This window comes from Aspergillus luchuensis, chromosome 4 (assembly GCF_016861625.1).
Source record: "Aspergillus luchuensis IFO 4308 DNA, chromosome 4, nearly complete sequence".
In the NCBI taxonomy this organism is placed as follows: domain Eukaryota; kingdom Fungi; phylum Ascomycota; class Eurotiomycetes; order Eurotiales; family Aspergillaceae; genus Aspergillus; species Aspergillus luchuensis.
The window spans coordinates 2,303,518-2,329,206 of record NC_054852.1 but is presented as its reverse complement, the minus strand read 5'-3'; the positions used below and the strand labels follow the sequence as shown (position 1 = coordinate 2,329,206).

The window sequence follows — 25,689 nt, the reverse complement described above, 5'->3', positions numbered from 1 at the left end:
GATGCTATAGCTGAATTTCTCGAGCTGTTGTACACCAGAGCATCGTCACATGGCCTTGCCAATGTTGAAATACAGTCTGTGTTTGAATGACTTTAGCGAGATACTAAAAGGTCGAAAACATAACCTTAAACTTGGGCTGCACCGGCTTATAGCTGCAAGGATGGAACTGACGCAAGGGCTTATGATGCTTTTGCTAATGCTGTGAGGATCTAGGAACCCAATTAGTCAGTCTATGAAGATACTGGCGATAGGATTGAATGACATTTAGTCACAGCCTCATCGTAGCAAAGGTCTTACAAGAGATCCCACGGTTCCTGAAGCTGCAGTCTTCAGTAGATCCTCCGAGATCCTCAATGATGGAGATAATCGGCCCACCTGTCAAAATAGATACAAGAGCATGGGTCGACAAATGCCGACGGCATGAGGATTTCCGAACGCAAGAAAGGAGGAATGTAAGGGAATGCAAAACAAACACCGAACCGAGCCAGACTCGCCGCCCGAAACTAAACCATCATTCCGTCTACTCTCGGCATTCTTCTTCACATTTCCCCTAGATCTCGGCAAGATTACTAAATGGGTGTATATTTTCGATTCCTAGTTTCTAATACGAAGCTGCGGTACGATTGATCGCATTCGACCGTGTCTATACTCATGACGAGAGTCCTTGCAAGACAGATTACAGCTACGAGCTCGAGGGTGTAGGCATGCTGGTGGCTCATACAAGCCAAACTTCCAGTTGCAGTATTCAGGAATATCTTTACGGACAGATCTTCTGTTCATTTCCCGCCAGTCTCTGGGCCCTGACTAACTCTTAGATCTTCTTCTATTATTCCCGTTGACGCTACTCGAATGCTGCTGAGATAGCGAAACTAACGAGACTAAGAACGTGCACACAGATTAATTTAGTTACGTTCAAGTGCAGACTACCTAATCATACCCCTGTATTTGTCTCAGTCAAGTGTTACGCTTCATTTCGGCAAATCCTCTTGGTTTCACAACCCCTTGCTTCAGCATGCAGCGCAATCCTCGTGGCGAAGGCGAGACAGAAACTGGGAGCAGTAACCCTAAACATTGAACTACTGCAGAGTCAATCAGCTTCTTAACAAAACGAAGCACAGCTTAGGACCGCGGCGACAAAGGTGAATTGTGGCGATAAAACAGGTGCACGCATCAATACCGAATGGAGGCTGGGTCCGGACCCTGCAGACGCATTCCCAACCATCCTGCGCTGCACAAATGATCGACAGGGCATCTTCGGCAAGCGGAAGGAACCCCGCAAAAGCTACGTATTGCCATTGCTCAGGAACCCACTAATTAAGACACAGACATGTGGCTTTTGCTGCCCGTGCGCCCCGAAGCCACAGCCCGACGGAGGCATCAACCCTGATGCGTCGGTTGATTGTTATGGTCTTGTCCAACATAACAGGGATTTCTGGCCGCACTCGATGCCCAGCAGCCCACCATATCTCGGCTGAGCGTGTTGACATGTGTTGAATTCAGTTTCCGTAGGCAGACGTCTACAAGAAGTGAATCTGCTGTATGACAAACATTCGTGACCGAAACCGTCTCATTCACTGTTTACCATTGTAGTTATGTTTTGTACATAAGACACAAAAGGAATGCCTTCAATCATGAAAAGAGGAGAATTTAGGAATTTGTGTGTTACTACTCTCTTCCTTTGCTCCAATCCCTCTCCCCTTGTATACACTGTCCCTTGAAGGCCCCTATGCCTTCATACGCCACCACAATAGCAGCCATCGGGGCTTTCCTGCTCTCGCAGCCCGTTATGGGCTCGGGGCAGAAAAAGACCCCCTTTGGATGGGGTACTCAGTCGCTTGCTCACTTTGGAATTGACCCAGACCTGGGGACACACAATGAGCAGAACCTCAATACTCTCGTTTCACATTCAGCGATGGCCGTTGCGTTGGAGACTGAATATGTCACCGTATGAAAAGCACCAGCCATGGCTATTTGTTCCCATCACTGATCACAATATTTAGATTCCCCTTGACCATGACAACGCATCGGCTGGCACTTATCAAAATCGGTTCTGGGTCAGCGATGAATTCTATGAGCCTGGCAGCCCAATATTTGTGTATGATACAGGGGAGGCGGATGGCGAATCGATAGCCTCAGCCTACCTAACGTCCACTCTTTCCTTCTTCCGAGAATTCTTAATAGAGTTCAACGCCATGGGAATCGCTTGGGAGCACAGATACTATGGAAACTCGACTCCGGCGCCCATATCTTATGAATCTCCACCCGAGACCTACCAATACCTCACCACCAAGCAGGCGCTCGCGGATCTTCCGTACTTTGCTAGCAACTTCAGCCGCGAGAAGTATCCGGACGTGGACCTGACGCCGCAGGGCACACCGTGGGTCATGGTTGGCGGCTCGTACGCAGGGATCCGTGCTGCATTAACTCGCAACGAGTACCCAGAGACCATCTTCGCAGCCTATTCCTCATCGGCTCCGGTGGAAGCACGGGTCAATATGAGCGTGTATTACGACCAGGTTTACCGCGGCATGGTTGCTGATGGATGGGCCAACTGCTCGGCAGATATTCACGCTGCTCTGGAATATATCGACGATCAGCTATCAAACGAAGATACAGCTACCTCAATCAAACAACTCTTCTTCGGACCTGGCGCCGAAGCCAACTCCAACGGTGATTTCACTGGAGCGCTAACCGCCATCTACAGCTACTTCCAGAGCTATGGTATGGCGGGAGGTATTGGAGGTCTAGGCGCATTCTGCGAGTATCTTGAAGTTGACCCCAAGACGAACGGGACTACCGGGCCGGATGGTCTTGCCCCTACGTATGGCGGCCAGTATGTCGCTGAACGATGGGCAGCATGGCCCACCTTCCTCGAGCTGGTCAATCTGAATATGGGGACCAACTGCGGACCTCAGAACGCTTCTCAGCCAATTGACTGTGATTTCTCCAAGCCATACGGCGATCCCGCGACCATCACTTGGACTTGGCAATACTGCAGCGAATGGGGGTTCTTCCAAGCGAACAACGAAGGGCCACACTCATTAGCCTCGCGATACCAGTCGGTGGAATACCAGCAAGAAGTATGTAACCGACAGTTCCCCGATGCGGTGGAGAAAGGACTGTTGCCTCCGTCACCGCGGGCGGATGAGATCAACCAAGAGTTTGGGGGATGGACGATCCGCCCGTCCAATGTTTACTTCAGCGGAGGAGAATTCGATCCGTGGCGGTCATTATCCATTCTGTCTACGGACGATATCGCACCTCAGGGGGTGGAGTTTACGAGCGCGATCCCAGCATGCGGGGTGCAGACAGATGAAGACACGGTCTTTGGATACGTCATGAAGGACTCGGAACATTGCTTTGACTTTCAGGCCACGCCGACCGTGGGTAAATTGTCACGCGGCATCTTCACATCCGCCTTGTTGCAATGGCTTGAATGTTTTGGACAGAATTCCAGTCAAACCAGGTGATTGGTGGCCAAGGGGGGAGGTGTTTGGGTTTTGCTGGAGCCTGGAGCCTGAAGCCTGGATAAAGAAGAGATGACGAGGTTGACCGTGGAGTGGTGGATCCTGAGATGCTACATAGTACTTGAAAAAAGTACACGCGGGCAAACATAAGTAGATGCAAGAGAAGCCTCGGAGGTTTTAGATCAGCGGTTGGAATTAGCGTCATGTCCAAAATCCTGCGACGCAACAGCCGCTTTTCCCTTTTGGGAGATGCTTGCGATGTTTCCGAGTGCCGAAAGCATCTGGAATCGGAAACGACCCCCTCGCAAGGTTGGCTTTTCCAATCATTTCCAGCCCATTGCCGCTTGCTTTCTTGCATCGCTGGAACCATCCATCCCTTCCCGTCTCCCTGTCTTCCTCTACTGACTGACTGACTGTGTGGCTATGGAGGCGGGGATACCCCATTCCTTCATTTCACATGGGGCCTCACGACCGAGGAGTTTGGTACTAACCCTTCTTCGCCAAGTGAATCCAAGTCTGGATCTCTCCTTGCGGGGTGAATTAGGACAAAGTATATAAGGTCTATGGTCGGAACCGGACTGCCCCTGTCGATTATCATACCTCTTTGTACATAACATTCACTCTAAAGTCATTTATCTCTCATCTCACATTCCTCAAATCACTCCTTTCCACTTCCCCATCTACTATCTAGGTTTCCTCCCCGCATTCCTTGACTACCCGCAGTTGCGTCATGTTGGCTCCTGCGGTTGTCTTTTTTTGTGCCATCTACTTAACCTTTCGCATCCTGGGCTCCCTCCACCAGGCTTACCACCATCGCAAGAAGTCCAAAGCTCTCGGCTGCCAGCCCCCTAGATCCGTCGATACCGGTATCCTCGGTATCACTGGCTTCTATCGCATTGCAAAGGCGGCCAGGGAGAAACGATGGGTTGAATACATTGCCGATCACTACCAGACGAGTGGACCGACCTTCCGTCAGCAGGCTTTGGGAGGGCTCATGGTCACCAACACCGTCGAGCCAGAGAACATCAAGGCACTGTTAGCTACTCAGTTCCAGGATTTTGGTCTTGGAACCCGCCATCGCGAGTTCTACCCGTTGCTTGGAAATGGAATCTTCACCTTGGATGGACCGGGCTGGTCTCATGCGCGTGGCATGCTGAGGCCGCAGTTCACCCGCGATCAGGTCTGATCATCCTACCAATCCACCACTAATGAGAATTTACTGACAAATGAGGGCGACTAGGTTGCTGACCTCGACCTTATGGATGGCCACGTCACCAAGATGATGGACCTAATCCCAAAGGATGGCTCTAGTTTCGACATCCAGCGCCTCTTCTTCCTCTTGACCATCGACTCGGCCACACATTTCCTGTTTGGTGAATCCGTCGGATCCATGCGGACATCTGCTGAGTCGAGCCTGCTGGAAAAGTCCGCCGTTGGAAACGCCCAAGGTTTTGCTGAGGCGTTCAACCGTGCCCAAGAATACCTGGCAGCGAGATCCAGAGCCATGGCATTCTACTGGCTCGTTAACCCCAAGGAGTTCCGTGAAGCGAACCAGCTTGTACACGAGGTGGTCGACCACTATGTGCGCCTGGCTCTCGAGGCAAAGCGTCACCCCGAAAAGAAAGAGTCTGGCAGGTACATCTTCGCAGAAGCCTTGGCTGAGGATACTGATGACCCGAGAGTGATCCGTGACAACATGCTCAACATCCTCCTGGCTGGTCGCGACACCACTGCCAGTCTGCTAAGCTCGGCCTTTTTCTACCTAGCACGGCATCCTAATGTCTGGACCAAACTTCGCCAGACCATCGTCGACGAGTTTGGAGACGCTAAACACCCCAACGGAAAGATCACGCATGCTAGGCTGAAAGACACGCCGTACTTGCGCTATTTCTTGAACGAAGGTGAGCATTAACCCCGACCCTGCCGCACTCCTGATTATCTTTCTAACAAGACCAGTCCTCCGTCTCCTTCCTCCTGTGCCTCTAAACTTCCGTGTCGCCGCCAAAGATACTTCGTTGCCATTGGGTGGTGGACCCGACGGAAAGGCCCCCGTCTACGTGCGCAAGGGAGAGCTTGTGTCGTACAGCGTATATGCAATGCACCGTCGCACCGACTTATACGGCCCGGATGCCCATGCTTTCCGACCCGAGCGATGGGAAGAGAACAGCAAGCGGGGTTGGGAGTACCTTCCATTCAACGGCGGGCCCCGGATTTGTCTTGGACGTAAGTTGCCCTATATATATGCCACAGTCACATTACTAACAGTCTCTTCCAGAGCAATATGCGCTCACTGAAGCCAGCTACACCATGGTCAAGCTGCTACAGCAGTACAACAGAATTGAGAATGCCGATCCTGATATGGTGGAGCCGATTATCAATTCCAGTCTCACGCTGTCGCATGACCGTGGCGTCCATATTCGGTTGTTTTCTTCGTGATTTGCCAGCACTGCTGGGGTTTAAACCACATCATCAATTGTTCAAGCTGCCGGATGGCTACGACTTCTTTGCATTTTGACGAGCTACACTTTTCATGCCCCGGGACATTCCCAGAAATGACTACATATACTAGCCTGGATATTTTAATATGATGAGATTTTACATTACATACTTTGACTCTTGATGACATCCTCAAGTGCTATTTCTAGTAGCTCAGTAAAACTATGCCGGAGACAGCAAAGCAACGTTGATACACAAGAAATATATTTTTCATATATTTTAGTGTCCTAGCTCGTCAGAACGCAGTTATATGCTATGCTATGATCAACTTACCAGTACTCAACTCGTAGTAATCTTGTTATTATAAATTGAAATGCGTGGCGACTACTCAAGAATCAATTCATTGGCTAGTACTCACATTGGAAAGTAGTACTAGATAGTCAAAGGAACGACGACTTCTTGGAATGGATAAGATTGTGATGGTAGCGGGATCTGAATCCGTGACTACCGAATAGAATCCCCCCACAAAGATCCACTCACTCATCTTTCTTACCACTTCACCACCGCGAAGTGAAAAAGCAAAAAAGAAAGCCCAACGCGGGGCTCGAACCCGCAGCCTTGAGATTAAGAGTCTCACGCTCTACCGATTGAGCTAGCCGGGCTAGTTCGGTGAAAACTGAGTTATAGTTATGCATGATGTTCTTGCTTATTCCTAACGGCGTACACGCATGTTAATTCCAGCCACAGCAACCTGTGGCTATGCAATAGGTGGCTGATCCAAATGCGTGCTGAGTCAGCCAATTTCGGCGGCGCAATTCCCTCCACCGAGATTCAACCTATCGCCATTGTTGACGTTGTCTCCAGTTCCATACCTACTGCGTCAAGTGGACTCTTGAATTTTGAGATCCTTAGAATTTGATCAAACACACGACTCATAAAGAGACGTACTTCACTCTTACTCATACGTGCATTCATAGTCCAGCTTGCCAATTCTGCCTAACTTGGACTGGATACACGTGCTGGCCTATCAGCTGACGATTGCTGGAACTTCCCTTCACCTCATAGATTGCGCTGGATTTTCGCATCTGGCTTTACTATAATTTACTATCGCCATCTTATTCTCACTGACAGTGGCAATGGCATCTGCTCCCAACCCCGGTCAAACACTCCCTAGAATGCCTGTGGTCGTGCCTGCCATGGTCCCTCCCTCGAATGGCGCTGAAGCCTCTACAGGGGCAGCTAGTAACACTGACCCCAATCCTGATGCCTGGGACTCTGAAACGCAACTTGTTTCCTCGCTCGCGAAGCTTCAGAAGATGGAAGCAATGGTGGGTATTACTCCTTCCAGTCAAGCTCGACAGCAATTAACACTTCTGACAGATCCACCAAGTACGGACTCTACTTCCCGAGCGCCTTCTGGAACCCCTAGCACCCATTGTCAATCCCAAGGCCGCTGCGGGGAGATCCGTCCCCAAGTCCCCGCAAATGCTGTACGAGCAGCTGGCTCAAGCTGCGCGCGCGGGTGTCTCCGAGCTGCAAGAGTTCCAGTCGATGTGGAGAAGTCCCGAGATGAAAGCAGTCTGGGATCGCGTCGACGCGCAAATCAAAGAAAACGGCGGCGTGATGCTGCAGCCCACGGGGAAATGGGAACGAGACTACGATACCATTCTCGCGGATCTCCGTGAGGAGGAGCAGGCTCAGAACGAGCAGCAGCAGAAAGCTAATGAGGAGATGGAGCGATCCAAGATCCAGGCTACTGAGGGTGGGTGGAGAGCGATTGTCGACGGCTTTGCTCAGAAGAATGTGCCTGGTGTGCGGGTCTTGGCGAGTCAGAGTGAAGCGGCTGTTACTGTTGTGCTTGTCAAAGCTGGAATAGTGTTCAGGGTCGAGGCTATTGCTGGTCAGGATGGTAATGGCGTTCCTGATTGGCGGGTCTTTACTAGGACGCCTGGGGGACAGACGCCTTCGAAGGTCGAGACCGCTGTGGCGCAGTGCTTGAATGCGAGGCCGCGACAGTGGGATTTGCTTTATCTACTTGTAAGACTGGCTCTACTTTCTACGCTGGCCGAATCTGGTTTATGTGGACAAAACACTGACTTTCTTATGTTAGGACATGATATCGTCCTACTCGACTATCAAACAGACGCCCTGCGCAAAATGTGCCAAGATGACCGACAGCACTGCAACCCTTCCCACCATTCGGAAGCCATCCTCTACTCCCCAAGAACAGGGGAGTCAAACCTGGGAGGCCTATCATCAAGGCTGTGCCGAGTGAAGGGGTAACAAAGGAAACATCACAGGAAATATAATTATCGATGGAATGTTCCAGTTCAACATTTCCAAGACGCCTCAACATCTCATATAGTTTATATCAGACTGTCGAAACCAGACTAATAACCCGCATCGGTGGCATGTCGCGGGTGACCAGTGCATGTTCCTCGGAACAATCAACACAAAGAAAAACAAAGGTGCATTGGCATCACACCTACTCCTCCACATCCAACCTTGCCGGGAAAAAACTGGCCACTTTCCCCTCAACAAGTGGCTCAAGCACCCTATGGCCGGGACGACGACGAGAGCCGTGCTCGTCCTTGGCAGCTCTCATGACCGTAACTCCCGAGGTCCCTTCCACCAACAACAGCCACCACCACGGTGGACTATCCTTGCGTCTGACCAGGACTAGGTCTTCTTCCTCATACCTAGAGGATGACGAAGATGACGATGATGACGGTCGCTGCCGTCGTGATGCTGATGTCGAGGAGCCAAAGAATGGGATTGCTGTGTTTTCCTCTCGCTGTTTGCCTTTGTTTCTCGACCTTCTCTTCCTGTGACTGCTGGTAGCGTTGTAGTTGGGGTTCCAAAATCTTGACATTTTGTTTGCTTTGTGACCGCTCTGGTCTCCGAGGTGGTCGGCTTGTGTGGTCGATAGGGATTGGTGTCACTTGAGTGACTCAATAACAAACTAGTTAGATAGCTGGAGTTTAGTCAAAGACGATATCAAATGTGAGAGACTCTGACATAGATAGATAGATATACTTATCAACGACGCGAAAACCGACATCAAAAACGAGAAAACCAGATCCTATTTATGTTGCAGCAGTCCACGCAGATCCATCTACCTTATGCCAAGTGCCTGAATTTCACTCATCCATTAATGAGGTTATCTCCTATATTTCTAAACAAATAGAACCTACATGCATCTCATATTCCTATACCTTGTGAGACCTTCTTCATGAGACATCAACTGAGTTCAATTGATGGGTGTAACCAAGAATAGTAGCATTGTACTACCGTTGGTATTGGTGATGAGCAAACGGGGAGATCCGTATCGTATCATATCTTATCGTACCCATTGATCAATCTATCAAATCTTTCAAATGGGACAATAACGTACAGAACTGTACGTAGTTACTACGTACTACCAGTTACAATGATTGAAGTAGATAGGACATAGAATTCGGGATATTCCATCTACTATATATATCTAGTATATATATGTCACACTCATTTGAATCGATCATAGTCATCTGTTGGAATAAAAGAACTTGAATGATGTCATATCATCATCCTTAGAAAATGACTTCGTCGTGTAGTACTCCGTACAGAGGACGGATAGTATATATTATCTTCATAAGGGGTGGTGGATGAGATACTCCGCTTCTGTGGGAACACGTTACGGGGTATTCCTTTTCAGTACTGTTTGTTGTAGTAAGTATCCTAATACTTTCGGGTTATTATTCTCTTCTTCGTGTTGAGGCATCAATGTTGGGTGTCATGTTGGTTGGTTTGGTTGGTTGGTAGTATGATGAAGGTGGGTTGTTCCAGCATATACTACTACTATAGTGATAGTATGAATACTCGGTGCTGTGATGGGAAGTGCATAAAGTTTAGTACCACATTATCTTTCAGTAAGGTTGCTCGTTCTATTCTACTGCTGTAGTATATATTAATCTGAGGAAGTATCCGATACAGTCCGAATGAGTATGTATACATACATCCATGCCATAATTGCAGAGAACATTAAATATAGACAGGCCAAGGGGAGATACAATCAACATGTCATAATCACCGCATGCACACACTATTACACTGATATCCCGCTATTGCTGCGCTTCAAAGGAGTGAACAAAGGTCAATAATATAGAGGAACTTCCCAGCCATTAGTCAAATCAGAAATGGAAACTCGCAAACGCCAATCCAACCCAGCTGATAGTTTGCTATCATCATAACTTGAAACGAAATTCGCTTTGCTCAATGCAACATTCTAATGCATAAAAATGTTTCTTTTTGTCGTCGTCATCCGGAGATTACATTCACGTGGAGAAGAGACCGAAGCCACCGGCGAACCAGGTGAAGGACAGAACGGTGATGGCGAACATGCCAAAGGTGAATTTCATCCCTAAGCGTTCGAGTTCGGAGAAAGCGCCGCTGCAGGTAGCGCAGACAAATCCTGATGAAGTTAGCAGACTGATTACAATATACGGAGGGGATAACATACCATTGAGCGGAGTGTACGGCTGGGAGCTGTACATTCCGAAGATGTAGCTGCTAGCAGCGCTAAGATAGCCGGCACTGGCCGTCTCAGTGATGGCCTTGCTGGCATCCCACACGATCAACGTGTACGACGCCGTCAACAACGGGACAGTCGCGTTGGCCTGGTACTTCTTGGTGTCCCAGACCACTTCTCCGGTGGGCGACATGGTCATGTTGGACGTGAGGGTGTAGGTGGCGCTGTTCAAACTGCACGAAGCGACCACATTGACAGCCGTTGGGCTGATGGTCAAAGAGGTGTAGTTCCATTTCAATGTCACATAATCGCCGATCTTATAGTAGGTTGTGGCACCCTGGGTGGGAATGAGCATGGAGATACCACCGGCACCGGCAGCGGGGTTGATAGAAACACTCGTTGTGCTGTTCGAAGAAGAGCCGGAGGACTTGCCGGTGGCAGTGCCTGTTCCGGTAGCTGACTTGGTATTGGTGCCGGTGGCCGTGGCCGTGGTGTCGGTTCCTGTTGCGGCGGCGGTCTTGGTCGCTGCTTCGGTCTTCGATGCACTCTCGGTGGTAGCGGCGGCTCCGGTGGTTGCGCTCTCAGCTGCGGTGGTATCTTCGCGGGTCAGCAACACATCATACACGAATCAAGATGAAAGTAGGATAAAGGCGAAGGGATGTGAATGTCATAAGATAGGACTGACCAGCTCGTCGCAACAATTCGCCATGCGGCGGCCATGGCCAGGCGGAAGTTACCGTCCCCAGCACCAAGAGGAGGCACAGAACAAACAGACGAGACATGGAACGCATCTTGAAAAGTCCGATTGTAGTGTTGTGCAGTTGTGTTGATGAAAGGCAGAGGGGTCGGTTGACTCCCTTGGCAAGATTCAGGGTCCGATCGACGTGGACCCTTTCCCGTATACGGCGGCAGAAGCGACAGGGGTATTTGTAACTGCGATAAACTGACGAGCAACTGACGAAGCTACACCAGGATGGCGAAGATGAACCGTCGAGCACGACAAGCGATGATCAAATCCAGCGATGAAGCGATACGGGCTGCAGCAGAGGTGTTTTTTCAGGCCAGCGGGACTGAAACATGCAGATCGTCCGATAGATTCTCGGCAGGGTCCAACGAGGGTCGGGGGGAGAGAGATGTAAACAAAGCGAGCGCCAGGGACCGATCTGAATCCAGCGAACCTGGGGTGGCAGTTAGATGAAAAGATACGACCGATCAAGCGATAGCGAAGGTCAGAAAAGACAAACGACAGGCGAGCGAAGCATCGTCCGACCCGAGGGGGAAGAAAGAAAGACGAGGGCGAGAGACTAAAAGACCAGACGAGCAGCCATTGAAGGCGCGCCTTGCCCGATTGGGCCAGGGAGTGAGACACCCGGCTATTTTTGGCGGTACGCCTGAGGCATCCACTGCATCTGACCCGGTCGGGGATCATGATTTATGCCCTGACCAGCAACTTTGTTTCACTTAGAATAGTCCCTTTGCCTCCCTCGTCGCAGGTATAAAGTTCTGGCGAAAGAATCATCCCGTGTCTGTCCTTCTCTGACTATATCAGCTATCCATCTCGTCTCATTTTTCTAGGGGCAAGTTCGTTCCCCATACAATCAGTCATAGTCATGGATTGTTGTAGAAATCAGTCTTTGGTGTCCCCGCAAAGTCTGCGACACTAACCGGATCCCGGCAGCCACTATTGCCAATTATTGGCCACTACGATAAGCGAAGAGCGGATGAGAAGCACATCAATCTACACTACTTTTACTGTGGGTTTGCAGCTATCACTCCTGTCAATCATAGAGATTAGAGATAGTAGATAGTATAAATGCATGTATTTACGTGAGATTATCTAAACCAGATATTCCTGACTATGCAACATGCCACGCTTCGCGTATAGATAGATCACCTTCCTCCCCAGTCATCAAAACTCATTCACACTCATCATTAAGTATATTAACATTAGTAAGGGTCGATCATTTAACAGGCGTATTGTTACAGTGTGCATTCTCTTTCAGGCTGGGAGAGGCGCATATCCTCCCAGATCCTTCGGTCTCATGATTCATCAGTCACGCCACCCTCGTCATAGAGCCCCTGTTAAGGCACTGTGGCGAGGTCTAGACGTCGTGTCTTAGGAAGTGTATTCGGGCGTCAGGTCGACAGTGCTGCAGGAATCCGGAATAGTGGGCTCCTCATAGCGGTAGATGTAGAAGAGCTGGGGTGCGTTGTGGTACCAGTCGCACACTACATAGCTGCAGTTAGTGGCACGTCCTGACAGATTGTATGGTTATATATATGTTCAGTGTCACTCACCTAGCCAGCCTCCAAAGCCATCCTGTGCCGACCACTCCAGACCGGTAGAACTAATGGAGAAGTCATCATCGCCGTATCCAACATTGATCTGAACGGACTCCCATGCTGCCAAAAAAGTTAGTTTCCCGAAACTTCCATGTGGCAAGAGAAAACAAAACATGGAACAGGGGAAGGAACAGGAAGTCTAACCTGCATAGTTGTTCTGGACGCCCATCTTGAATCCCCAGGGGAAAGAAGTGCCCAGGTCGAACTGGGTGTGGGTGCCGTTCAGGAAGGCCGGGCTGGCCGTTCCGACGTCCGAGGTCAGCACGGCATCGTTAAATCCCGCACCGGTGTGGTAGGCATAAACGTAGAGGTTGTTGTGGTCGTCGTTGGTAGCGCCCGAGGTCTTCAGGTAGAAAGATTGGGTGGAGTTGCTGGACTGGCGGGGGTACAGCACCGGGCCAGCAGCCACAGTAGACGCCAACAGGGCAAGAGAGGCAAGGAACTTCATTATGGATGGTATGGGAGAGAGGTGGATGAAGAAGTTGGAAATTAAAATAGAAAGAGTCAGTATGGCTCGTGGTTTGATCCTGAAATAGAACAGTGGATGTGGGAGAAAGGGAGGAGGATGGTGCGTGATAGATGAAGGCTGAAATGGAGGGGGATGGCCAGCGTCTTTATATCGGACAGCCACCACGATTCTTCCCCACAGCCGCAGTTGGGGGCGGACACGGGTGCACCGGCGCCGAAATGCCTACAGTTTACGGGAAAGTTGGAACGAGTGGTGGAGGATCCAAGGATAGTGCAGGGGCAGGACAGACTACCGACTAGACTAGGGAAAACTTTGCGCGAATCTGAGAATAGAAACTTGGGCGAATGCCGACAGGTGGAGGGGGCGGTTGGTGGTTGGTGGTTGGAGCTTGATTTCCCTCAAGCTGAGGAATACTTTTGAGTTGGCAGAATGAGAGGCAGGCAAAGAGGCAGGAACAACTGGAGGCAAATCCTCTTGCTCCACTGCACTTTCGGACTGGCCGCCCTGGTCGTCACACTCCGATTGGCTGATCCCGCTCTTGGCTGTGCCGGTGGAGGGTCTTGAGCCGGACCAATCAGGGCTGGGCGGCGAATTCAACAGAACGGCTTGATTGGACAGGCGCGGAATGAACGACTAGGATGGCGGGAGGAGACTGGAGTTATCCCCGCATACATACACTTCACATACTCAGTATACCATAGTAGTACTAGTAGAGATAGAGAGATGGGAATAGTACTATTATTCCCCTTTACCTCACATACTATATCAAGTTAACAAACAGCAAACCCCATCAGTGCTGATCTGACATGAGACAGTCTAACTAATTATCTTTCTATTTTTATTTTACCCACCAACAAGACTAAATACTAATCCAATCCTACTCAAAACTTGTAAGCAGTCGATCTTAATCTATCGGCTGATCGGATTTTCACTGACCTTCTCTTCTCCTCCATGCCCGATGCCCGACCGATCCCTGCCCAGTCAGATGATTGACTTTTTGTCTCAGATTTTCTCCTCCCTCGGCTCGGATTTCTACCGTTATCCATTGATCCATCCATTCTGTCGTCATATGCCTCGCGGATTGGATCGTCTTCTCTTTCCACAATAGTAGACAAAGGAATTGTCGTCATTACCAAACACAACAATAGTAACTATGATGCGTAGAGGATTCAGTGACAATTGATCAATGCGTCCTCCCCCCTGAAGCCGATCAAGACCATCACGTAACTTCACTTGAAATAAAATTTTAACCTGCAGAAGAAAAGTGGACTTTGACTTCCCGATCATACCACCACTCCCGATTGGTCTTGAAACAACCAACTCACTCAGACCTTTTCTTACTTACAGCATCCTAGTAAGTAGTAAAGTAACTAAGTATCTGTCTAGACTTTCGTTCCTGTACAACTACCAACCCTACTCCGTACTACACCGTGGCTATGCTATCCGAAAAAAATCTAGACAAGTCATATCCATCTACTCTGCAACTGACATCATGATTCCCCCTCCCCGTTCCATTCCCTCCCCTTCTCTGGTTCACACTATTGTCTTTCATGACACAAACCCACACCCCACCCAACCGTCTTGAAAGAAAAGGACGATCGCTATCCACGGAACCAGTTCGTTTTATCACGTTGTCTTCCCGCGGGGTAATAATATCCGAATAACTTACTTCTTTGGTCGGTGGGAAACGTTCGTCTAGACTACTTACTGTAGCTGAAAAAGAACTCAATAATCAGTCTTTTCTGTCTGTCACAGATACACAGTACAGTGTACAGTGGGTATACGTCATAGAGATGATGATGATTACGTTTGCTCGGGGTTATGATGATCAGTGCATTTTGCTGTACAACAATGATGATTACTACTATAGATAGTAGAATTACACCAAAGGGCATTGGATCGGCGAATTGCTTGTTTCAACCTTCTTCAACTTTCAGCCCTTCGGGACATATACATGGGTATCCCTGATACATAATTGTATTTTAGCATAGGATATAGGTATCGATCATTCCAAAACGCAATTAATCTATTCATCCCATGGTTGCCCAACGCCTAATATGATCTCATATCTAGTATACAAATGTGCTAATAGGTGGCAATCATCGTCGCTTGGCATATTCGGGTTTCAAGGCCCATTTCCCGCGCCCGTTTCGTCCCCCCTTGTCCAGCACGGCTATTGTCTTCAGCATTTCCTTGAACTCGGCCGACCGTTGCGGCGTGGTGCAGTAGCGGTTGAAATGATCGATCAACATTTGGGTATACACTGACCCGCCCTGGGCTGTGATGAAGTCTCGAATCATCGTAATGAAATCGACCCCGCTGGGGGTGCGCGATGGCGCGGGACTGTTGCTGCTGCTGCGCGGGGACGGTGTGCGCGCAGAGAGATTCGCCAGGATGCTGGCTGAGGATGGTCCGGCTACTGCTCGTCTGGCGGCGCTACTGCTTCCTCCAAATGCAGGCCGGCTGGGGAGTTGTTCTTCGGGTTTCCCAGCCAGGCCGAATTGGCCCGTCCAGGTTGGAGTGCCAATGGGGACGGACCGCGCTGCCTCGCCCGCTCGCCGCAACTCCTCTGCGGCTTCAGCTGCCACCCGCTTTGCTTCGGCCTCGATTATCTTGGGGTCTGCTCGCACCACGCGCTTGCCGTTCACGATTTGGTCGTGTTCTAGCGCCGAGTGGACCCCGGATCGGGCAAAAATGCCCTCCATGATACGGGACTCGGAGTTGGCGCCAGAAGTGCCCTTCTCCTGCTCGCTCTGTTGCTCTGGTTCTCCCTGGAATTGTTCGACTGCGGCCACGCCAACAACCTTGCTGATGTCTTTCTTCTCTTCCTGCGCGCTATGTGAAGCAGCAGATGATTTAGTTGCTGCGTTGGACCTGCGCGAGGCGCCATCACTGTCTTCATAGGTGACGTCCGCATCTTTGAAGATCTTACTGGTTTCGGTGGGACCTTGCCCTTCGTCTCCCAGGGAGAAGAGATCATGGAGATCGCTCAGCTGGAAAGTCTGCCGTTGCTTGGGATCTCGGAGAATTTTATTCGTAAGAAATTGCTTGAAGATCTGGCGATGATAGATCTTCTCTTCTATAGTGCCCGCTGTCATAAGCCGGTAGACGGTGACGTCGCGCTTTTGTCCTAGTCTCCAGGCCCGCTCCCGCGCCTGCACATCGGTTGAGGGGTTCCAATCAGGGTCGTATATGATAACCCGATCAGCACCCGTCAAATTCACACCCAGCCCACCAACCTTTGTGGTAAGTAGAAAAACATGGAGGCTTGGGTCATTGTTGAACTCGTCCACCATGGCTTGCCGGTGCTGGATGGGTGTAGTGCCATCCATTCGCCGGTAGTTAAATCCGGACAGTGAGTTCACAAACTTCTCCAGGATATCGAGCATGATCCGATGCTGCGTGAACAGCAAAGTCTTGTGCCCGGTATCCTTCCATAGCTCCAGCAGCGACTTGACGACCTGCATTTTGCCGGACTTTGATCCGCCACCATATCCTGCCGTCGAGGACATCAACTTATGGTTTTGTAGATCGGGATGGTTGCAAATCTTTCGTAATATATCGACACCGAATAAGACTTGTCGACGCCCGTTTAGGATGGATTTCATCTCCTCGGAACCAAGGAACGCCTCGTATGCTTGTCGCTGCGGCTTTGTCAACCTGCAGAACAGCACTTGCTCACTCTTCTTTGGCAGATCTGCCGCAACATCGATCTTAAACCGCTGCAAAAGGTAGGGACTAATGGCGTCCTTGAGCGTCTCGGCACATTTGGCAGCCGTCTGGACTTGCAGATTAGAGGCATTTGCGTACCCACCCTGACGGATGGGGAACTCAAACTGATTTCGGAAGTTCACCAGAGTCCCCAGACGCATTGGAAAGACAAAATCGAACAAAGACCAGAGCTCGGTAAGATTGTTCTGCATCGGGGTACCCGATAGGATAATGCGATGGGGTGTCCGGAGTTCCTTGCAATGAATAGTAATGGAGGTGTTCGGATTTCGAATCTTGTGCCCTTCATCCAGAACAGCACAGCCCCATTCAATCGGGATCACGAGAGAAGCATAGGTCTGTAGGCCCGAATAAGTAGTGACCAGTACATGCCCTTCTTCTACTACACGCTTGACGACCTTCCTTGCCGCTTTCAAGCCACTGGGCATGCCACGGGAACTCGAGGAGTTCCATGACTGAGACAGAAGAGCATCTTCTCTACTGCTCTCATTCCGGATGTTGACCATTCCACTACCGGACGTGTGCAGGATGGATACTCGAAAAGGAGGCCACCAACGGTGGAACTCATTCACCCACTGCTTCATGACCGTGGCAGGACATACGACAATGACCGGCCTCGTCAACTTTTTGCTGTAATGGAGACCAGCAAGGAAAGATATGACTTGAATAGTCTTGCCAAGACCCATCTCATCGCCGATGATGCCACCTACTTGCTGTTGTTGTAACTCCCATAACCACTGTACTCCGGTCTTCTGATAATCAAACAAAAGGGGATGTATGTCACCGGGTATTCGGTAGCCATTGTCATAAGGCATATCTGCAACTGTCGGATGAGGCATGAACCATTCTTCCTGTTCATCTTGATCCACCATATCCACAGTGTCTCCAGCAGCAACCTTTTCGGGTCCATGGCTTGCAGCACGAGCTTCAAGCGCTCTTTTCCTAGCAGCAGCCCTTCGACTGACCCAATATTGAAGCCTAGTTTGATAGAGTTGTTCATTTCCATCATCCATCCCGCTGAAATCTTCAACATCACCTGAAGACTTTGGAGCCTTTACCGGCTTTGCCGTACGTTTTGGCTTCTCTTCAGGTAGAAATTCTTCTTCATCTTCCGATACAGACGACTGCCTTTCAGATTCAACATAGCTAGCAGATTCATCTTGATCCTCAAAATTATCTTCGAAGGATACCTTGGTGTCTTGTTCCAGATCTTCTTGTTCGTCATCATGAGACTCGCGGTCTATCTTTCGGCGCTTACTTGCTCGAGAGGTAGGCGCTTCATCCACTATGCTGGATTCGGGAGTCTCGTCGAACCCGAATCCAGGTCGTACGAGATTACGATGTGAAACAGCTGACCGGTTCTTCACCTGCTCCAATGCTTCCCTTTCATCGCGTTCGTCCTCTGCATCAATCAAGGCATCCTGAAGACTGGCAAGAGGACCATGGTTTGGCCCCGAGCTCATGTTGGAAAATGGCGTAATCTTTCCCGTTCGAATGAGATAGTCCCGGCGCGACTCATTAGGCATGCGGCCAGTCCCGGTGGTCTGAGAACCAGCTTCTTGTCCTTGATGCCTTTCGTCCATTCTTTGCTGGATTTCGGTAAGGTCAGTTGCCAATTCCGCATTGCGGCTTTCCAGCTTCTCAATCTCATTTCTGATACGGACTCTCGCAGATGTGCCAACTGGCTGCGACAAACGTTGATGCAATTTCAAGATTTGGCTCTCGAGCTTCCTGTAATCATTCAGTGTAAGCTTCACGCATACATCTCAGCATTATCATAACCATACTGTTTTTCTAGTGTGGTTTTCTCTAATCTCTTGCTATCCCGTTCATCAGCCTGCTCCATGAGCAACTTGTCGGCCTAACATAGTCGTCAGCATTCTCAGCTCATTTGAGAATTGACCAGTAAAATGTACCTGACGAGAGATGTCCCTTTCGAGATCATCCTGATCACGAACATCGGCCTGCAATTCACGTAATCGACTTGCTTCATCGGCGTTTGCCGAATGCCCTTGGTTTAAGGCTGCTCCAGATTTAGGTAAATCCGATGCTGATGTTGCTTGTTGTTCCGGCTGTTCTTCCTTTTTAATTTCTTCATTCGAGCCATTTTTGGACGCAGCGACATCCACATCGTTCACATTTGCGTCATCCATGATCCTGTGTGAATTTCTAGATGAACAGCGCGATTATCAAGTCTGATAGATTTCACGATCGTCTCTTTATTTTCCACTAACTTAATATGTGGCCGTAGTTTATGGTCGTTCTTAAGGAGAAGTAAGAGTTATGTGTGATATTATAGTGGTCATGAAAAAGATGATACCAGGGTCATTGCAGCAAGTGGCGTCACCGATGTGTAGTTCGAAGAAGTCTGGCAGGGTTCGATTTAACCAATACCGATTAATAAGAGCCAGTCTATAGCGCAAAATAAGCTATTTAACACGCACAGGCTCTGGACGTGTCAGCCCGACTGCGAGAAAGTGAGAGTAAAGAGATTGAATCTCCGAAGACTGGATGGGACTGGCGATGGTCCGCGCCGGACCATGTCTACAAGGACCGCGACGATAACCATAGAGCCGGCAGAAAGATTTCACCGACGGCAGCCTGGGACTCACCGCCCTGGTGCCTAGCCCATGGGCGGTTAGTCATCCACCAGGTAGCCTCCCACGTCACCGGGACTGGTTGGGGCCCGTGTGTTGCCTCAGTCCACCTCACACACCTCACTCAGATGATGATGTTAGTGTCATCACCTTACTGAAATTTCCTTGAGCTTCGGGTATGTCCTCCGGCGCCAATCTTTCATTATGAGGAGGAGTGGAATATACCGCCTGCTTTGGGTTCCGTATGTTGTTGGGCCTGGAACAAGTGCAAATCAAATGTTATGAGGGTTAGCAACCGCTTCTGCAAACGGCCATGACGCAGAGGGAACCGTAGTACAGAACTCGAGACAATTACAATCACCAGTCATGGATGGCATTAGCAACCGTCTCTGACCCAGGTCATCCTTCTCCCCAAATAAATAACAGCAGGAAAAGGCATTGTTGTATTAAGTCTGCTCGTATAGCGAGCTATACCAAAACAGTGCCGTTGGACTTGGATGCCCAAGGGGGCAGCGGATGCTTCCGAATGAAGGCAGATCGTCGTCCAAGAGGTTGGTCGCGAGGCAGGCAAAAAGACTCAGACCTCAGACAGACATCAAATAGTCTAGTCCCCATGATTATTTAATTGCCTAGTTACACCTTGATGTAGGCCAAAATTAATGTTGGTTCTAACCCTGGACGGTGGCTAGATGGGAATGCTAGCTAGTATTTAACTGCATTGGGTCTTTCCATTCTCTGGCTGGTTGTGTGTCTGTCTGTGTTCCTCCCTTTCATTTGCCTTTTGGAAACCGGGGTGGCCTCGATTTGCTGGCAGTCGATTCATCATCTATCGACAAGATCCCTACCAATCTGCCTGCACGCACGTACACTCACACCCTCACACCCTCACCCTCTCTCTCTCTCACCCACACTCACACTTGTCTTGCAGAGAGGGGAGTCGTGGAGATGAAAGAGGGGTCATCCCCAAAAGTCGTGAGATCAGCCATTAGAACAGTCAGTATCCAGCGAAGGAAGGAAAAAAGAGAGTAGTATCAGGTTGGTCCGTGGGTGGCTCTTTCCCGGCACCATTCCATTTGCAAAACAAACGCCCCAACCCAACGGCAGCCTGAGGCCCGCCGTCGGATCTCGCTGCTGCTCAGTGCTCACTCACAGTCAGTCAGAGTCAGAGGGTATCTCCACCTCCACGAACTGAAATCAACTTACCCTCTCTTCCCTCTCTTCTTCCCTTTCCCCCCCTCCGCACTAGTTTCACTCAGTGCCCATCGTCTGGACTTGCTTCCAGATTTCCCTTCCCCCCCTTACCCATATCTACTCCTCGACTGTATAACTTGCTGTCTGGATTCCCATCCTTCCCTTGGGGGTTCCAACAGTTAGTTGGTTCAGTCGCCGTCCTTCCCTCCCCCCAAACCTAACCGACCAAACCCCCTTCGCGTGTCAGCTGCCGCATCGATATTGGCTGCTGCGTCGCACCCGTCATTGTGGATTGCGACCGCCCACTCCGTCCGTCTACTGGCCGCCTCCCCTCTCGCCCCTTCTGAACCCTCATCATCAGAACAGCCTGCTGTTCAAATAATGAGGTTCGACGCAATTCGAATTTAGCTTCAATTCCTCCGTCTCGTCTCCCCTCCGATTTTCGATTTGCACCACCACTTCCCGGTGTCCCGCGTCGTCTCCGCCTGATTGCGCTACGTGCGTCTGCCGTCCCCGCTGCTACTATCTAACCCCCGATCGTGGTGCATGTGCGCTGTCGACACTGATAAATGATCATCATATGTCCGATCTGATCTGATCTCCCACTTGACCTTCACGAGACGCCGCTATACGGGAGGAGGAAGCCATGGATTCCCAGTGGCAGGCATACCAGGATCCCTTAATGGGGCATCCCGCGCAGTTCAACAACGGGTTGACGTCTAATCCACAACAGCTAGCCTCAAAATACGGCGCCCAGCCACAGCACTCGCAGCCGCCGGTGGGCTACACCTACGAACCCTTCCAGTCTCCTGGCACCACCGCCAAACCATCTTCGATCGGTGCGAATTCCAGAACTGTCTCGATGGCTTCGTCTCCCGCTGCGACGCCACGTAGTCGGGATTATGTCACCGATGCGGACACCACGATGGAGGATGCGGATCCGTACAACCGGGCCAAGTACTCGACAAGACCGACCCATCATAGCCGACCGTCATCACAATACTTCCCAAGCGAAGAGTCATCAGCTGCTCGCAGGTACTCTCCTATGAATGTCTTGTCTCCATCCATGTCGTTCAATGCGAGTCCTGGGAAATCGCATAACTCGTATGCTTTCCCGCCCGGGCCGAATCAACCACGGCGGTCGCCGACAAGAGGTTCAACCTACGCCTCGCCACCTCAGGCGTTCCAATCACCACCCTGTGAGTATCAACGCTTGCGAGGTATTCCGATTTTGAAAGTATAACAGCTAACACCTTTCCCGACAGCTGCGTCACGTCCCCCTAGACTCCCCCCGCTTCAGCCTACCGACATGAGCCCTGATCAGTACTATCCGCCCTCGGCGGGCTCGCAGCTCAACGCCGCATTTGCACAAGATGGAAGGTCGCCGCGCTCTGCGTCGATATCCGGTGGAAGCCAGCAGCCAGGCCGAGGCCCTGTTCCGAAGTTCCAGAAGATCAAGTCAATCCAGGAACTTCAGCCACGCACGAATGCGCAGCCACCTTACAGACGCGCCAATCCTGATGGTGGTTTCATCAGCGTAAGCACATGGAATTTCAAAGGCTGTGGGATAGGCATTTGCTAACATGTGTACAGCCGCTGCAAGCGTTAACAACACATCTCCCCGCCACTTATCGAATATGCAACCCGGGCTTCAACTATGAATCGTCCCGGAACCCGAGGCGTGTCCTTACCAAGCCCAGTAAAGGCGTGAAAAACGATGGTTACGATAATGAGGATAGTGACTATATTCTCTATGTTAACGACATATTGGGCAGCGAGGAAGCCGGCCACAAGTATGTCTAGCCCTACAGCGTGCTCCGCTGAAGTTCCTCTGGGATTTAAAGCTAATCGCGTTTAGGAACCGTTACCTTATTCTTGATGTGCTGGGCCAAGGAACCTTCGGTCAAGTCGTCAAGTGCCAAAATCTGAAAACTGGGGAGGTTGTAGCTGTCAAGGTCATCAAGAACAAGACTGCGTATTTCAACCAAAGTATGATGGAGGTGTCGGTCTTGGACTTGGTAAGCGTCCCTACCTCTGCGGGTCAAATTTATCGCGCCTTTTCTCACAACCGTCGCAGCTCAACAGCAGATACGACAAAAATGACGACCACCATTTGCTCCGCCTGAAGGATACTTTCATCCACCGACAGCACCTGTGCTTAGTTTTCGAACTGTTGAGCGTCAATCTTTACGAACTGATCAAGCAGAACCAGTTCCGGGGCTTGAGCACGACATTAGTACGCGTATTTGCTCAGCAACTTTTGAATGCATTGAGCCTTTTGAATAAGGCACACTTAATTCACTGCGATCTGAAGCCAGAAAATATTCTACTAAAGAAGTCAGCAACCCCTACAAACACCTTCCAGTTCGCTATGCTAACTTTGCTCCATTGCAGTCTCGAGAGCCCCATCATCAAAGTCATCGACTTTGGTTCAGCCTGTGACGAGCGACAGACAGTCTATACCTATATCCAGTCTAGGTTTTACCGCTCACCAGAGGTCCTTCTTGGCTTACCGTACGCGCATCCCTGAGGCCCCGCCTCGACATGTCATTCCTTTCTCTATGCACGGCTTAACTAACACACCTTTAGCTACTCATCCGCGATAGACATGTGGTCTCTTGGTTGCATTGTCGTCGAGTTATTCCTAGGGTTGCCGCTCTTCCCTGGTTCTTCGGAATATAACCAAGTCTGCCGCATTGTGGAAATGCTCGGCCTGCCGCCAACATGGATGCTGGAGATGGGCAAGCAGTCAGGTGAATTCTTCGAGAAGACCCAGGACGAGTTTGGTCGCAAGACATATCGCCTTAAGAGTCTAGAGCAATACTCTCGGGAGCATAACACGAAAGAGCAGCCAAGCAAAAAGTACTTCCAAGCGTCGACCCTGGAAGAAATCATCCGCAGCTACCCGATGCCGAGAAAGAATATGAAACAAGCAGAGATTGAACGAGGTAGGTTATATTCGATTCAAACCCTCCCCTCCCGCCCCCCAAAATACATACATCTGCTAACCATTATCATTAGAATTGAACAACCGGGTAGCTTTCATTGACTTCGTTCGTGGCTTATTGGCCATCAATCCCCTTGAACGTTGGTCGCCCCAACAGGCCAAACTGCATCCTTTCATCACGCAACAGAAGTTCACGGGGCCTTTCATGCCCCCGATGAACCTGAAGTACTCATCGCTGAACAAGACTGTTGCTCCCGGAATTCAACAGCAGCAGCAGGCAGAAGCTGCCAGCAAGCAGAGGGCCGCACAAGCAGCCCACGCCCAGTCAGCCGCGCAGAATGCCTACGCTATGCAGTTGAATCAGTTCCACACACCCACGCATGCCCAGCCGCCGCCAATGTACAATGGAATGTTCACTGGTCACCAGCAAGGTGCCCCTCCGCCCTACCCTACTCAGCCACCGGCCTACGGTCATCAGATGAATCTCATACCCGGCCAAGTGCCCCAAGCACAGTACGCGCCATCCCAGAGCCTCTACGCGCAAGCAACGACAAGGGCTGGGCGGCAACGGGCATCTACCATGGACCCTCAGGGGGGAGGTATCCCGCCAACAATCCAGCGCGTGGCCAGCCACCTCGATCCCAATGCACCTATTCGGTTACAGCCTAGTCCGGCATATTACCCACCACCTCCAGATGGCTATGTCGACCCCAACTCCGCTGGTCAGAGGCGACGAGGAAGCCGTACGGGCGGTACAAGAAACCGCGACTTCATTCGAACCCTTGAGGATGGGGTATTGGGAGGCGAAGGCTTTATGGGCCAAAACCAGTGGCATTGAGAGCATGCATACCCAGGAACAGGCCGATGGCACATGGATGTTCATCGGCCTGACGGACAAGCCATTTTCTCTTCTGTATAGGCAAGTGTGTGCTCCTTTACGCGTCCATCGCCAGAAGCTAGACGCAGAGCTACATTCAAATGGCCTCCTTCCTGGTATTTGAGAGCCTGCTTGGTTTTAAGCTCATTACCATCAGCTTTCCTCGAGACCTGAATAGGTCCTTGGTACGTGTGAGTTCTGTCTCCATGAAAGTCCTGTGACAGCCGGTTCGCCTTGTTGTTAGGCATGGGACAGACAAAAGTCCCCTACGTGACAGGCAGCATAAGTTCCCAAGGGATATTTTTAAAATTTCAGACCTCCGCCGTGGCGGCGAACACGGATGGCCTGCTCGTCAAGCTACAGCAGCACGCTACGGTGGACAGGTGCTCCTTTCCCCTATAGTTGAGCGCTGCAGTGCTTCCCAATGCTCATCCTCATTTATTCCATTTTCCCTGTCAATTCTCCTAGGTTCCTGTATGTGGCTGTTTTCGGCATAGCCAGGAGTACTCGGAAAGAGGTGATTTATGTTGATTCTTGAATTTTCATTTCCTTCTACCCAAATATTTGCACGGAGATCCCACCTGTTATGTGCTATGCAAGACATGTCCTTTTTGTTAGTTCCGTCCCTTTTTGCACGATTCAAAGAGCAACATGACTGTAACTTGGATAGCAAAATATGAGTTATGAGGCCCGAGTTTAGATGGGCTGGAAAAGCTAGGCTGCTTGCTCTTATTCTCTTCCCCACGGGGGGGGAGTGGGTGTGGTGTGGTAGTAGTAGATTGGCGGGTGAAGTGAACGAAGGCGACAAATCGAACACGGGAAGCGTGGTGGAACTCCAATAAGCCGGGAGAACGCTATGATTTCGTCTGGTCTCTGCGCCCGAATCTCCGCAATGTATGTAGGCCGTGGATCTTGAACTGACAGGGTCCCATCAGTGAAAGTAAACAAAACAGAATCCATTGAGATCTGGAGTTGAGAGGGGAAAAAGAACATAAGGCATCCGCGTCCCGGAGACTGGCCGCCTGCCTGTTGTGGTTAGGCGCCGCCTCGCTTAAATTTCGTGTGTGACTCGCGCCGCCCAACCTCTGCGGCTCGGAACCCTCACAACGGATTTTCCTGCCAGGCA

The 25,689-nt window shown here is 50.4% G+C and overlaps 8 protein-coding genes and 1 non-coding gene across 9 annotated transcripts; 4 read left to right on the top strand and 5 right to left on the bottom strand.

Annotated features, from left to right (window-relative positions):
* Positions 1-2,192: 2,192 nt before the first annotated feature.
* On the top strand, positions 2,193-3,470 carry AKAW2_40801A (putative serine peptidase, family S28; the record flags this gene model as incomplete). The annotated part of the gene is made up of 1 exon (XM_041689170.1): positions 2,193-3,470. One exon carries the CDS (start codon positions 2,193-2,195, stop codon positions 3,468-3,470), a length of 1,278 nt encoding a protein of 425 aa, XP_041542881.1.
* Positions 3,471-4,197: 727 nt separating this feature from the next.
* Positions 4,198-5,903, top strand: ALK2_2 (cytochrome P450; the record flags this gene model as incomplete). The annotated part of the gene is made up of 4 exons (XM_041689169.1): positions 4,198-4,647; positions 4,708-5,368; positions 5,424-5,690; positions 5,743-5,903. 4 exons carry the CDS (start codon positions 4,198-4,200, stop codon positions 5,901-5,903), a joined length of 1,539 nt encoding a protein of 512 aa, XP_041542880.1.
* Positions 5,904-6,492: 589 nt separating this feature from the next.
* On the bottom strand, positions 6,493-6,565 carry AKAW2_t40013S. Its single transcript has one exon. It is a non-coding gene; the product is annotated as a tRNA-Lys (tRNA).
* A 474-nt stretch (positions 6,566-7,039) lies between these two features.
* On the top strand, positions 7,040-8,178 carry AKAW2_40798A (RNA polymerase II mediator complex subunit MED27 domain-containing protein; the record flags this gene model as incomplete). The annotated part of the gene is made up of 3 exons (XM_041689167.1): positions 7,040-7,231; positions 7,284-7,940; positions 8,014-8,178. 3 exons carry the CDS (start codon positions 7,040-7,042, stop codon positions 8,176-8,178), a joined length of 1,014 nt encoding a protein of 337 aa, XP_041542879.1.
* Positions 8,179-8,388: 210 nt separating this feature from the next.
* Positions 8,389-8,775, bottom strand: AKAW2_40799S (uncharacterized protein; the record flags this gene model as incomplete). Its single annotated transcript, XM_041689166.1, has 1 exon — positions 8,389-8,775. One exon carries the CDS (start codon positions 8,773-8,775, stop codon positions 8,389-8,391), a length of 387 nt encoding a protein of 128 aa, XP_041542878.1.
* A 1,441-nt stretch (positions 8,776-10,216) lies between these two features.
* AKAW2_40797S (uncharacterized protein) lies at positions 10,217-11,201 on the bottom strand (the record flags this gene model as incomplete). Its single annotated transcript, XM_041689165.1, has 3 exons — positions 10,217-10,353; positions 10,402-11,007; positions 11,096-11,201. 3 exons carry the CDS (start codon positions 11,199-11,201, stop codon positions 10,217-10,219), a joined length of 849 nt encoding a protein of 282 aa, XP_041542877.1.
* Positions 11,202-12,526: 1,325 nt separating this feature from the next.
* Positions 12,527-13,201, bottom strand: AKAW2_40796S (uncharacterized protein; the record flags this gene model as incomplete). The annotated part of the gene is made up of 3 exons (XM_041689164.1): positions 12,527-12,639; positions 12,709-12,813; positions 12,898-13,201. The coding sequence occupies 3 exons, from the start codon at positions 13,199-13,201 to the stop codon at positions 12,527-12,529; spliced, it is 522 nt and encodes a 173-aa protein (XP_041542876.1).
* A 2,120-nt stretch (positions 13,202-15,321) lies between these two features.
* AKAW2_40795S (DNA-dependent ATPase RAD26) lies at positions 15,322-19,104 on the bottom strand (the record flags this gene model as incomplete). The annotated part of the gene is made up of 3 exons (XM_041689163.1): positions 15,322-18,682; positions 18,739-18,812; positions 18,868-19,104. 3 exons carry the CDS (start codon positions 19,102-19,104, stop codon positions 15,322-15,324), a joined length of 3,672 nt encoding a protein of 1,223 aa, XP_041542875.1.
* Positions 19,105-21,385: 2,281 nt separating this feature from the next.
* Positions 21,386-24,524, top strand: YAK1 (putative protein kinase Yak1; the record flags this gene model as incomplete). Its single annotated transcript, XM_041689162.1, has 8 exons — positions 21,386-21,938; positions 22,005-22,276; positions 22,333-22,532; positions 22,598-22,757; positions 22,817-23,076; positions 23,134-23,253; positions 23,329-23,687; positions 23,761-24,524. 8 exons carry the CDS (start codon positions 21,386-21,388, stop codon positions 24,522-24,524), a joined length of 2,688 nt encoding a protein of 895 aa, XP_041542874.1.
* Between the last annotated feature and the right edge of the window lie 1,165 nt (positions 24,525-25,689).